The 14,652-nt window shown below is 40.5% G+C and overlaps 1 protein-coding gene across 1 annotated transcript in view; it reads left to right on the forward strand.

Moving 5' to 3' along the window:
- csmd3a (CUB and Sushi multiple domains 3a) overlaps positions 1 to 14,652 on the forward strand; it is a 235,509-nt gene that overhangs the window by 214,100 nt on the left and 6,757 nt on the right. Inside the window, exons 60-66 of the mRNA XM_060861354.1 lie at positions 2,995 to 3,168; positions 9,455 to 9,628; positions 10,216 to 10,289; positions 12,167 to 12,278; positions 12,906 to 13,085; positions 14,102 to 14,167; positions 14,441 to 14,599. Of these exons, the coding sequence (XP_060717337.1) occupies positions 2,995 to 3,168; positions 9,455 to 9,628; positions 10,216 to 10,289; positions 12,167 to 12,278; positions 12,906 to 13,085; positions 14,102 to 14,167; positions 14,441 to 14,599 (939 nt within the window). The remainder of the gene's footprint in view (positions 1 to 2,994; positions 3,169 to 9,454; positions 9,629 to 10,215; positions 10,290 to 12,166; positions 12,279 to 12,905; positions 13,086 to 14,101; positions 14,168 to 14,440; positions 14,600 to 14,652) is intronic.

The raw sequence follows: 14,652 nt of genomic DNA on the forward strand, positions 1-14,652 counted from the left end.
CTCTCTCTCATTATCACTCTATACTCTGTCCTCCACTCCTTTTATTTTCGTTCTCTCTCTCTCTCTCTCTCTCTCTCTCTCTCTCTCTCTCTCTCATTATCTCTCTATACTCTGTCCTCCACACCTTTTATTTTCGTTCTCTCTCTCTCTCTCTCTCTCTCTCTCTCTCTCTCTCTCTCTCACTCTCGCTCTCTCACTCTCTCCCTCTCTCTCTCATTATCTCTCTATACTCTGTCCTCCACTCCTTTTATTTTCGTTCTCTCTCTCTCTCTCTCTCTCTCTCTCTCTCTCTCTCTCTCTCTCTCTCATTATCTCTCTATACTCTGTCCTCCACACCTTTTATTTTCGTTCTCTCTCTCTCTCTCTCTCATTATCTCTCTATACTCTGTCCTCCACACCTTTTATTTTCGTTCTCTCGCTCTCTCTCTCTCTCTCTCTCTCTCTCTCTCTCTCTCTCTCTCTCTCTCATTATCTCTCTATACTCTGTCCTCCACACCTTTTATTTTCTTTCTCTCTCTCTCTCTCTCTCTCTCTCTCTCTCTCTCTCTCTCACTCTCGCTCTCTCACTCTCTCCCTCTCTCTCTCATTATCTCTCTATACTCTGTCCTCCACTCCTTTTATTTTCCTTCTCTCTCTCTCTCTCTCTCTCTCTCTCTCTCTCTCTCATTATCTCTCTATACTCTGTCCTCCACACCTTTTATTTTCGTTCTCTCTCTCTCTCTCTCTCTCTCTCTCTCTCTCTCTCTCTCTCTCTCTCTCTCGCTCTCTCACTCTCTCCCTCTCTCTCTCATTATCTCTCTATACTCTGTCCTCCACTCCTTTTATTTTCGTTCTCTCTCTCTCTCTCTCTCTCTCTCTCTCTCTCTCTCTCTCTCTCTCTCTCTCTCATTATCTCTCTATACTCTGTCCTCCACACCTTTTATTTTCATTGTCATTCTCTCTCTCTCTCTCTCTCTCTCTCTCTCTCTCTCTCTCTCTCTCTCTCTCTCTCTCTCTCTCTCTCTCTCTCTCTCTCTTTCCTTCTCTCCGTCTCTCATTATCTCTCTATACTCTGTCCCCCACTTCTTTTATTTTCATTCTCATTCTCTCTCTCTCTCTCTCTCTCTCTCTCTCTCTCTCTCCTTCTTTCTCTCCCTCTCTCTCATTCTTTCTCTTTGTCCAAAATCTAATTTTTAGAATATCACTAAAATCCCAGTGTCTTTATTTCAGATCTCGGTTCTAAAGGAACTCTAAAGGTCAATTCCGAGTACTCGCATTGCGTCAGGTCCTCATTCACTTCACCTCGGCCTCCTTAGTGACACGTCAGTCTTCAGTCTCGAATCTGTGTAACGAGAAGTTTTTTTTCCCCACTCACGAATATGAATGAAGCAAAAACTCCATAGAAACCACACTTTCTGTACTCCATGCACTTCAAGGATCTCCTGATTGTGCAACATGCAGCTGAATCGCAAAATGTTTGTATGCTACGATAAAGCAAGAAGCACTTGATGGTCTGAGTGGGTTTGTCGTAAGCGTGACACAAAACAGCGAGCAACTTAAACCTGACATGTAGAATTGCTATAATTATACAGCAATAAAAAAACACTCCGGTGTTTAATAAGTCATTTAATTTATGATTAATAATACAGCTATAAGGAATGATTTAATGATGCAACGGAGTCTGTTACCAGTATGCTTTGGTTGCTAAGCAACACACACTAGCGATGATTAGACACTTTATGTGGACAGACTGATGGCTCTAGTGGAACGGTTTTATTAGTTTATTAGAACTCACTTATTAATACAGCAAAAGTTATCATTAATATTCATTAACACTAAAAATATACCTGCAAGCATGCAGCGATTAAGGGGGCCAAGCACTATCTGTGAAAAAGAGAAAAAAACAGAAACCCTTGGGATCTTTAGTGTTTATTCTCAATGAGATGTGCAACATTTAATGAGATTACCTCAAGTCTGTTGCTGGGATATGACATCACTTTCTGTTTAGCGACTTCACCATAAAGTTGAAAAATCTGAGAACAAGTGAGTCAGTGTCCAACAAAAGCAGAAATTCCAATATGGCTGAAATTAACATTATAGAATCTGTAGAATTCTATAAAGCATTAGTTAAAGAAGAAGAAGAAGAAGAAGAAGAAGAAGAAGAAGAAGAAGAAGAAGAAGAAGAAGAAAGCATACAGCATCAATTGGTTGCTTCATATTTTCAGTGATTGGCCCCCTAGAATTTAGCCAGTTTTTATGTAAACATAAGAATTTTAATATATAGTTACTTTTTAGACATCAACTCTTTAAATGCTGGTGTTTGCTAAACCAAAACCGATCGAACCACGCTGATGGAGCAGAGATATTCTTTCCAGAAGATTCTGTAAATCCTCTCATTATTCATTCCTCATTATCAGGAATTAAACCTGCTCCGTGTCTCATTTATCCTATACCTTTCGAAAGGTACTCAGGCTTTTTTTTCCCCCTCATTAACTCATTTTAATAGCGCTTAAAAATCTCTTCAGAATGAAAGATCTAAAGATTTTTGCTGAACAGCTCCGTTACTGATCGTGCTTAAAAAGTCTACTAAATCATCCGGAGGAACTCTGGCTGGCATAATGTGAAAATTGTCCCCCCAAAAAAGTAGATAAAAGAAACAAAATTTCATCAGTGCAAAGCGAGAAGGAGTTTCAGAGACTTTTATAAGACTTTATGTGCTGTACACAAGCTCCTGAAACCAGGCCAGGGATCAGAATTCACCCAGTCTCAGACGAGTATGAAACAAAGCTCCAGAGTTTGGTCCTCATGCATTATTCAGTTGACCTGAAGCACAGGTGAAAGGAGAAAGAGAGAAAAAATGAAAGTGCACGTGAGCGTGAACGCGAAGGTACCTTAGACGCTTCGGTGGTTTATAAAATGTCAGAGGAAGCTCTGAAAGGCACCATGAACTTCATCGTGGTCTTTGTTGTGTCTTTCTCATTCTCTCCACTCAAATTCCTTTTTTTCTCTCTGCAGCGGTCACATGTCCTCCTCCACCCCAAATCTCCAGCGGTGAGGTGGAAGGTTCTGTGTTTCAGTGGGGTACCAGCGTTAGCTACCGCTGCCTGAGCGGCTACGAGCTCTCATTCCCTGCAGTTCTTACCTGCGTGGGTCAGGGATCCTGGAGCGGTGACGTGCCTCTGTGTATGCGTGAGTAGATCGATGATTGAACGTCTTCCTCATGCATCTACACCTTCAAGCTTTTCTGTCTTAATGCTAGCTCCTGATCCACCACAGCACATTATCCACGGTTAGCTAGATTATTTTCCAGTTAGGTAGCACATTCTCCCCAGTTGGCTAGCACATTCTCCACAGTTAACTAGTTCAGTCTCCACGTGGCTCACTCTACACCACAGCATGATCTCTTGGTTTAGCTAAAACATTCTGCACAGTTAGCAAACACTTCCTTCACAGTTAGCTAGCACTTCCTCAACATTTGGCTAACACTTCCTTGACGGTTAGCTAGCACACTCTCTACATTTAGCTAGCACATTCTCCAGAATTAGCTAGCTTATTCTCCACAGTTAGCTTATTCTCCACAGTTAGGTAGCACATTCTTCACAGTAAGCTAGCTTATTCTCCACAGTTAGCTTATTCTCCACAGTTAGCTTATTCTCCACAGTTAGGTAGCACATTCTTCACAGTAAGCTAGCTTATTCTCCACAGTTAGCTTATTCTCCATAGTTAGCTTATTCTCCACAGTTAGGTAGCACATTCTTCACAGTAAGCTAGCTTATTCTCCACAGTTAGCTTATTCTCCACAGTTAGCTTATTCTCCACAGTTAGGTAGCACATTCTTCACAGTAAGCTAGCTTATTCTCCACAGTTAGCTTATTCTCCACAGTTAGCTTATTCTCCACAGTTAGCTTATTCTCCACAGTTAGCTTATTCTCCACAGTTAGCTTATTCTCCACAGTTAGGTAGCACATTCTTCACAGTAAGCTAGCTTAATTAAAAAATGTATAATATGACTTACTGTTTATATTTGTTTTGTTTTTATTGTATTTATATAATATTTGTGTTTTTGTAATTGAATTTTTGCCATGAAAATAGCTTTTGATTGCTGACATGGTATTAAATAAAATAATCTGAATCGGAATCTGTGTGTAGATTCCCAAGTGATAAACAGAGATGTCAGTCTTTTTTATAAATGGTTAACTCAGCTGACAGTCCTGGAAGGATGTCACCAGTTAGGTTGGCAGTTCATCCTCAAAGTCAAACTTTGTGGGTTTTTTTTTTTTGGTTTATGTGACTTTACTTATTTAATGTTGCAAAAATATTGCGGGAAAAGAATAAATAAAAGATTGAACGGTCTTTGGCACCTCAGCTATCTAACTTTCACATTATGTTCTCAAATTTGTGATTTGCTTCCACTTGCAAATTGCTTTGTGTATCATATTTAATGAACCAATTCAATGTAAATGTTTAAATGAACATGTATAGTCACACCATTGTAGCACTGTTACATGCAGTAGGCTATAAGCTAAGTAGTGATTGTTCATTTGAAGTTTACTCAAGTGGAAGAATGTAACTAATAAACTTACACCTACTAGCACTATGCATTATATTGTGAAAAAGTAGATTATCTAAATATCAAAAGCTTAAATTTTCTCTGGGCTTAATGATAAATACATGTCTGACCTTTGGAACGACAAAAAAAATAGAAAATGGCATTCATGACGATTTATGGTGATTTTATTTCTTTGCCTACATTGACGCTAATGCATTAAGAGGAGGGGGTCCCCCGTACCAAGATGGCGGCTCAGTTGACGCATTCGTTCCAATGTACTGCTGTATACAAGGCGACATCTAGTGTATATAGCTATGACTGTTAGCAAGCTCATTATCAATTGTTAGTTACCTCATTCCTTATTGTTAGCTAGTTTGTTAACTAATAGCCCATTCACTTCACTGTATTATCGAGACGTATTCTTTTTTTTTTGCTAACTAGCTCATTCTTAAAGCTCTGGAGGTGCCGGTGGCTTTGTTGACATTTCCTTTACTTTACTTAGTGCTCTTTATTTCATGAAGTAAATTTCTTCAGTGTAGCAATCAATTGTTTGTTAATAAGAAAGGCACACAGCGTGTAGAAACATTCTCTTTTGCAGTAACAAGTTGGAGGTTATGGTTGTTTATTTTCCTCTGATGCTAATTAGTTGTCCTTAGTTAAAATGTCAGGAGCGTGACTGTTCCAAACTCAGCGTATTCTCTCGCTCAAGATGTTCTTCTGCTCCGAACGACCAGAATCTTACTCAGCAGATCTGCATGGTTGCATGGCATGACTAAGCATGACATCTTTCTTTGCTGACGTGCTTCGACTCTGAAAACCTCAATATTAAGTTTCTTTAGAAAATAAGCCGGGGTACAGAGTCATACGGTGCCAAAAGATGAAAGCATCAAAAGAGGGATTTAAAAAAAAAATCTTTAAAGTTATATTATGCTGATGAAGCATAAATTGTAATTCACTCCAGGAAATTGATCTAAGCTCTGGGATTAGTGTGACAGAAACACACAGCTCGGGTTATTTAAAAGTGCTGTTCAGTAGCTGAATATTAAAGTGGCTCTTAACCGACGTGTTTAAAGAAAAAGCTTCACCCTGAAACAGAGGAATGTTTCTGATGGGATTCTGGGTATAATCTGTTGGTTAGTGCTGCGTTTCATTCTTCTAGTGAGAATTTAGCAGTGCATTTATGTCCCAAACTGACGTCCCATTGATGCTGTTAGCGCAGTTTCTTAAAAGACGTATTGCTCCGGTGAACTTAGGTAGAAGCTTCCTCAATGTGAAATCCAGAAAAAAGTGCTGAAGAATATGATGCGAATGTTGACGTGAAAATCCCATACATGACAGCAAGTTAGCAATAACTTGTTATTCAAGTAAGAATATAGCTACAAATCTAGACTAGTTGCTAGCTTATTTCAACTACAAATATAGCTACAAATATAAACAAACAAGTAGCTCGTTTATATACAAATATACCTACAAATATAAACAAACTAGTAGCTTATTTAAATACAAATATAGCTACAAATATAAACAAACTAGTAGCTCATTTAAATACAAATATAGCTACAAATATAAACAAACAAGTAGCTCATTTAAATACAAATATAACTTCAAATATAAACAAACTAGTAGCTTATTTAAATACAAATATAGCTACAAATATAAACAAACTAGTAGCTCATTTAAATACAAATATAGCTACAAATATAAACAAGCTAGTAGCTAATTTATCTCAACGCACCAGAGTTATTAACGTTGCTGTGAATGCATCATAAGTAAAACCCTTTAACTGCAGTGACTATATATATATATATATATATATATATATATATATATATATATATATATATATATACGTATATATATATATATATACGTATATATATATATATATATATATATATATATATATATATATATATATATATATATACACACACACAGTATAATTGAGTAACATGCCCCTGAATGATTACAGAATCTCGTTACAGCATAACTCTTGGACATTTCTGAAGATCACATGTTAATTATAAAGAATCTTGTGCGGCTTGTTCCGGGTGGCTTTTCCTTTAACCAGTGACACTGCGGAAAAAAGCCACACACAGAGCGAGCCGCTTTCACCGAGCCGTGAAACTATCGTATTAAAATTAATATTCCGCCTTTGTTGTGTGGCTTTTGAGGCATCTCAGAAGTGCTGTATTATTCATCAAGGAGCTTCGCTGACATTAGGGCTCTCATAAGATCTGTTTATTATGCACAACCTGACTTGGCCTGGAGCTGTTTACAATGTTTTTCTCCCCACACTCACACACACACACACACACACACACAAGCACGGAATAAAGGCTGGTTCAGAATCGAAGCAGTATACAGTAAGCACATCGCTGATTTTTATTCATTTTTGTTGCTGCGTCGGCGGTTTTGGCCTCTGACACGCTGGAACATGAGCAGAATGAGCAATGACGGGTCTCGTTTGCGTGTTGTGACTGGAGATGACTCTCTTCCTCAATCACATTTGCATATTTGTGCATCATGCTCTCACCCTCCTGCCATGTAAAAATGGCACCCTGAGAAGGCATCGCTTCAGCAAGCTGTACTTGAGGTATCTGAATGATATTGAATTTTGCGGTGTATAACGCGCACACACACACACACACACACACACACTTTTTCTAATTTAAAGGAGGCTTTTTTATGCTCTTCGTGAATATTCATTATACTCTACAGTATACTTGTATTTCTTATAAAATGTAAAATATTTTAGTGTTTCATCTCATCTTATCCTATTTTTCTTATATATTTTATCGTATCCTATTTTTATATTTTCTCATGTTCTTTTATCTTATTTTATATATTCTCATATCATCTTCTCTCATTTCATATTGTTACCTTGTCTGGTTTCATATTACCGTGTCTTGTCATACTATTTCATCTTATGTTGTCTCATTATATCATATCTCATTGTATCTAATCTTGCCATGTCTCATCTTGTCTCAGTTTATCTTGTCTTATCTCACCTTTTCTTATTCTGTCTCATCTAGCTCATCTTGTCTTACCTCAATTCATCTTTTCTTGTCTCACCTTATCTCATTTTTCTTATCTCATTTTGTCTTGTCTCATTTTATCTTTGTCTTATCTTGTCTCATCTTGTCTTTTCATCTTATCTCGTCTTATAGTGTTTATTATCTCATCTGATCTCATCTTCTGTTATCTTGTCCCGTCTTGTCTTATTTTTTTCTTAACTCGTCTCATTTTATCTTCTTCCCAGCTTATTTTATACAGTCGAGTTTTGAAATATTCTCTGTTGTACAGTTCTGTTTTATTTAATACCCCGTGTCTTGTACTTTTTAATTAAAAAAACATGCAATCAAAAGCCAAAGAAATTAAGCACCTGGTTGAGGATTTGAAGTGATGTGGCAGCTATTAAATCCCGTCGCTGTGCAGATGGCTGGGACTGATCTCAGGTTTAGAGATTTTTAGTATTTTACAGTTTGGTGCCATCACTGAAGTCTGCAGCTCAACACTCAACCTCAGAGCTTCATCTTCCTTTATTCCACCTTGTGAAATATAGATCAGAGAGCGAGGAAGCTGCCACGGGCCTTTGCCCTCTGCGCTCGTTTACAGCAGGATCATTACGGCTGATTTATATTCGATCGAGTCAGAATTCTGCTCTGACGGTTAAATATCACATCCCTGACCCTACAACTGCAATTCGTATGCCAAGTGCTTTTGCCCTTTGAACATTTTACATATTAAAAAAAAAGATTTCAGTCTTTCTCCGAGCTGTCCGTCAGCTCTCTTTTACAATTTTTGTTCCCCTGACTTTCTCAGCGCCGATTGGGCGTATAAAAGCAGCAACCATGCGTATACCTGGTGCTTCACTGAACTCAGACTTGTAATTAAATTCTTTATCGACGCTTTGAAAAGGGAATCGAAAATGATAAGGTCACCGAATCGGCAGAATAATGAGACGCACCGGGTGACGACACAGAGCTGAAGCCCTCCTTTATATCCTTGAGAACTGAGACGTGTGAAACCTTTCCTAAGTTTGATAATTAACTTTCCTTCATTTACTTATTTTCTTTATTTCTCTCGGCCTTGCAAACACTTTTCATCTTCTCATCGTATTAACATTCTCGTCCATCATGCCGTGTATTTGTCTGTATTTGTGTTGTGCTGTTATGGGAAAACAATCAAGGACACGGTGATGAGGTTTAGCGGCGTTACTCTTTATACCTCGGAGTGTTCTTTCTTTCTTTCAATTAAACATTTTATCTTTTTAATCAATACACAATACTTATCTATTTACTGTCATTTTTTTATGTAATCGATGGTAAACAAGACAAAACTAGATTTGTAAAGTTCATCGCGACAAACTTTGATGTTGGCTTTGACGATGCAAGTATTCGCAAAGGCCGGTGCTTTTTGGTGGCGAGTGGACATAATGGTCAGTGTTCCTTTTGGAAGCAAGTAAACAGAAAGCTAGGGTGCCAAAACATTTGGAGGTAAGTGGAGACGAGCATGTGACGTCATCAGAATCCCCGTGAGGAAGTTCCCCTCATTGTGCTGAGTGTTTTGATATGTCACATGTCCATGTTGTAAAAAGTTTTTTGATTTTGCATATTTTGGGGGCGGGGCTGCGGGACAACCGGAAGGCCAGTCGGTACACCAATATAAAACTTTGTTCAGAGTATCACTAAAGGAGCTGGCCGAGTTTGGTGTAGATAGTTCGAAGGCTTCTACAAAGCCAACATAATAAAAAGCTTCTCTCTCCTGTTAACTTTCCTGTGGCAGTAGATCCGAATTTCACAGAACTTTTTAAAAAAATAAATAACAGCATGTTTTTTTTGTATTTGTTTTTTTTTTTTTTTTTTTGGGGGGGTCACAAATCAAAATCCAGACATCAACCCAGACGTATTTATTATTCCACAGCCAGGTTCTGCGGTGATCCAGGCGTCCCTGCTCAGGCCAAGAGAGAAGGCCAGAGTTTCATCTTCAAGTCTGAGGTATTTTACAGCTGCAGCGCCCCCTACGTGCTGGTGGGCTCCTCTACACGCGTGTGCCAGGCTGACGGAACGTGGAGCGGCTCGCAACCTCGATGTATAGGTAGTTTTTTTATACTCTACCATATTACACACAGTCGTTATGAAGCATGAACAAATCCTCCATCTGGAAAGGTCAACTAGGTGAAACTTGCCGTTCTTAGAACTCGCTGTTCTGCTGTTTTCTTTGTGTTCAATAACCACAAGGTGCTATTTGATAACCTTTTGCTTCAGCCTTTAGTTATCACATTCCTCCAGATGTTCTGTGCTTCAGCCAGGACCGACTTTTATATTTATTTACAGTTGCACAGAATAAATAAGATTATAATTAACATGACAATCATTAAGGGTTCCTTCAAAAGGAAACTGTTCAGGGTTTATGTCGCTGCTCCAAAATCTGACCAAAAAGTTTGTTTATTTATTTATTTGTTTGTTTGTTTGTTTATTTATTGGCAATAAGATGTTTTTTAATGTTTACTGTATAAAGCTATTATTGTTGATGATTACAATCATTACATCATTTCCTTCAGGGATTGTTTTATGTTCATCTCATGTTTTAATAATTCATTGATATGTAACCTAAAAAAATGATTCATGCTGATGGATGATGATGATGATGATGATGATGATGATGATTCTCTCCCCCTCCAGAACCCACCAGGACGACGTGTGAGAACCCAGGAACCCCAGAGTACGGTTCTCTGAACGCAAGCCTGGGCTTCAAGGTAGGAAAGCTGAACTGACACACACTCTACACTACACGAACACATACACTACTAAAGACACACTACACTAACACATACACTACATTCTTCCCTAATACACTTTCTACTCTAACACACACACTTGACACTAGCACACACTTCTCTAACACACACTCCTCTAACACACACTCCTCTAACACACACTCTTCAGTAACCCACATTCCACTAACACACACACTCCCCTAACACACACACCCCTCTAACACACACTTCTCTAACACACACACTCTACACTAACTCACACACTCCTCTAACACATACACTCCTCTACCACACACACTCCTCTAACACACACACACACTCCTCTAACACACACACACTCCTCTAACACACACACAGTCCTCTAACACGCACACACTCCTCTACCACACACACTCCTCTACCACACACACACTCCTCTAACACACACTCCTCTAACACACACACTCCTCTAACACACACACTCCTCTAACACACACACACTCCTCTAACACATACACTCCTCTAACACACACACTCCTCTAACACATACACTCCTCAAACACATACACTCCTCTACCACACACACTCCTCTAACACACACACACTCCTCTAACACACACACACTCCTCTAACACACACACACTCCTCTAACACACACACTCCTCTAACACACACACACTCCTCTAACACACACACACTCCTCTAACACACACACTCCTCTAACACACACACACTCCTCTAACACACACACTCCTCTAACACACACACACTCCTCTAACACACACACTCCTCTAACACACACACTCCTCTAACACACACACTCCTCTAACACACACACACTCCTCTAACACACACACACTCCACTAACACACACACACAGTCCTCTAACACGCACACACTCCTCTACCACACACACTCCTCTAACACACACTCCTGTACCACACACACTCTCCACTCAGCCGAACGCTCACGTGATGCTCTCTGAAGACAGCTGAATGTGGGACTGCATTTCAAACAGGAGAATTTGCTTCTTGCTGTTTTTTTTTCCTACTGAAAAATCCCACAGCTAATCCTTAAACTAATTAGCTTAATGACTATCCCTAATACACACGCTAATAATTCACCTACATCCTGCTCATCATCTGCGTTTCTAACTTAAATGATTTTGCAGAATGATTAATGCCACTTGAGGCAACAGAAGTGTTTCTAGTGGTGAGTCTATTAAACAGCGTAAGTGTGTGTGTGTGTGTGTGTGTGCACTCCTGTGCATGCCTGCGTGTCTTTCCCAGCTGCCCTTTCTTCCAAAGCACAATTGACTTATTGTCAGGCTCATTCAGTAAAACGGCACCTGAATCTCTTCCGCCTCTTTAAAGACGCGTCTGGACGTCTCCGTCTCCTTTCATTGTCCGTGTCGTTCTTAAACACATTGACTCGCCGTTGCCTTTTGATCCCTCCCTCAAAGAGCCGACGTTACAAACGAAAAGCGCCTCCACGTCAAGCTCCTCCATTACGGCTGAATAGAAAGTCATTATTTCCTGTATCTTCGTCTGGCGGGTCTCCGTGATCAGAGCAGGCACCCGGATGATCGTGTGGTTAAGGAGAAAGGACAAGCGTCACCTACCGTGTCCTTTTAACGCAGACGAACGAGGCGGGCGATCTGTTAGGGAGTTTACTTTGAAAGACGGAATACAAAGCAAACCTTTTTTATTTAGTGCCTCATAAAGTGTTTTGTTTTGTCTTTAGCGAGAAACTGTGATCAGTGATCAATGTTACACCAGCAAGGGACGTGTGTGTGTGTGTGTGTGTGTGTGTGTGTGTAAAAAGTGGTTGTTTGTACCGGCACTGTCAGTATTATAAAGGTGTGTATGATGTCTCAGGTGAGCAGCACCGTGCGATTTCACTGTCAGAGCGGCCACCTGTTACTGGGCTCCATTACACGGACGTGTCAGACTGACCTGATGTGGAGCGGAGTGCAGCCCGAGTGCATCCGTAAGTCCCTCTCTCTCTCCCACTCTCTCTCTCTCTCTCTCTCTCTTTCTCTCTTTCTCTCTCTCTCTCTCTCTCTCTCTCTCTCTCTCTCTCTCTCACACCCTCGCCCTCGCCCTCTCTCTCTTTCCCTTACCATCTCTCTCTTTCCCTTTCTTTCTATCTCACTCTCTCTCTCTCTCTCTCTCTCTCTCTCTCTCTCTCTCGCTCTCTCTCTCTCTCTCTCTCTCTCTCTCTCTCTCTCAACCTCACCCTCTCTCTCTTTCCCTTACCATCTCTCTCTTTCCCTTTCTTTCTATCTCACTCTCTCTCTCTCTCCCTCTCTCGCTCTCTCTCTCTCGCTCTCTCTCTCTCTCTCTCTCAACCTCACCCTCTCTCTCTTTCCCTTACCATCTCTCTTTCCCTTTCTTTCTATCTCACTTTCTCTGTCTCTCTCTCTCTCTCTCTCTCTCTCTCTCTCTCTCTCTCTCTCTTTCCTGTTCTCTCACTTTCTTTCTCACTTTCTTTTTTCTCCCTCACCCCCGCTCTTCTTTCTTTCTTTCTTTCTTTCTTTCTTTCTTTCTTTCTTTCTTTCTTTCTTTCTTTCTTTCACTAGCTTTTACTACACTGTGTGTGTGTGTGTTTCTGCAGCTCATACATGCAAGCAGCCTCGCAGCCCCCCTCATGCCACTGTAGTGGGGCTGGACGTCCCCTCACTCGGGTACATGCTCGTGTACTCGTGCCAGCCGGGTTTCCTGCTCACTGGAGGCTCCGAGCACCGTGTGTGTAGACCTGATGGATCCTGGAGCGGGAAAGTGCCTGTGTGCCGAGGTAGGATTAACACACACACACACACGCGTGCACACATACACACTGTACATGATACACTTACAACACACATACACACTGTACATGATACACTTACAACACACACACACACACACTGTACATGATACACTTACCACACACACACACACTGTACATGATACACTTACAACACACACACACTGTACATGATACACTTACAACATACACACACACTGTACATGATACACTTACCACACACACACACTGTACATGATACACTTACAACACACACACTGTACATGATACACTTACAACACACATACACACTGTACATGATACACTTACAACACACACACACACTGTACATGATACACTTACAACACACACACTGTACATGATACACTTACAACACACACACTGTACATGATACACTTACAACACACACACTGTACATGATACACTTACAACACACACACTGTACATGATACACTTACAACACACACACTGTACATGATACACTTACAACACACACACAGTACATGATACACTTACAACACACACACTGTACATGATACACTTACAACACACACACTGTACATGATACACTTACAACCCACACACTGTACATGATACACTTACAACACACACACTGTACATGATACACTTACAACACACACATTGTACATGATACACTTACAACACACACACACTGTACATGATACACTTACAACACACACACTGTACATGATACACTTACAACACACACTGTACATGATACACTTACAACACACACACTGTTCATGACAAACACACACACAAAAATTCACTAAAAATCAAATGAACCATGTTGCATTCTTTTCACTGTGTGTTTGTGTACAAACGCATGTGTGTGCATGCGTGTGTGCGAGCACACTAATATAAACTCTTCACTTTAGCTGTTTTAGCCTGAGGAACTCAGGTGTGTATTGTATGAGTGTGTGCAGTTTCCGGTCTCTGCGTTTCCCTTCGATATACAACATCTTCATATCTCTGTTTTTCAGTCGGATCAAAACCCACTGAGAAAGCCATGGTACCTGTTCATGGGACGCCGAGTCCAAAAGCAAGCGGTGAGACGCCTCGGTCTGCGATATGCTTTCACTTTGAACCTATACATAAAGAACTCACACACACACACACACACACACACACACACACACTGAATATGCACTTTGGAGTGCTTTGACTGGAAGAAGCAGTTTTCACCTTTTTCAAAGTAGTTACATATCACAGCGAAGGGCTAATTACTGCAAAATGCAGCACGTAAAGAGGAGTGTGTGTCTGTGTGTGTGTGTGTGTGTCACCCCCTCACCGTCTGACAGCTTAAATGTTCTCGATTGCAGTTCCTGAGGACGTGTTCGCCCCGGCGTACGTCTGGAAAGGCTCAGTCGAGTACAAGGCGGTCAAACAGCCCGTGACTCTGACAGTCACTAACTTTACCGCAAGCTCCGGCAGAGTGAACGTCACTCTAACCAACAGGAACACGGAGCTCTTACTGTCAGGTAAGAAACTAATAACACACCGCTAGCTCCGGCTACAGCGCAACTAAACCGTC

The sequence above is a fragment of the Tachysurus vachellii genome, chromosome 25 (genome assembly GCF_030014155.1).
Source record: "Tachysurus vachellii isolate PV-2020 chromosome 25, HZAU_Pvac_v1, whole genome shotgun sequence".
NCBI lineage: Eukaryota > Metazoa > Chordata > Actinopteri > Siluriformes > Bagridae > Tachysurus > Tachysurus vachellii.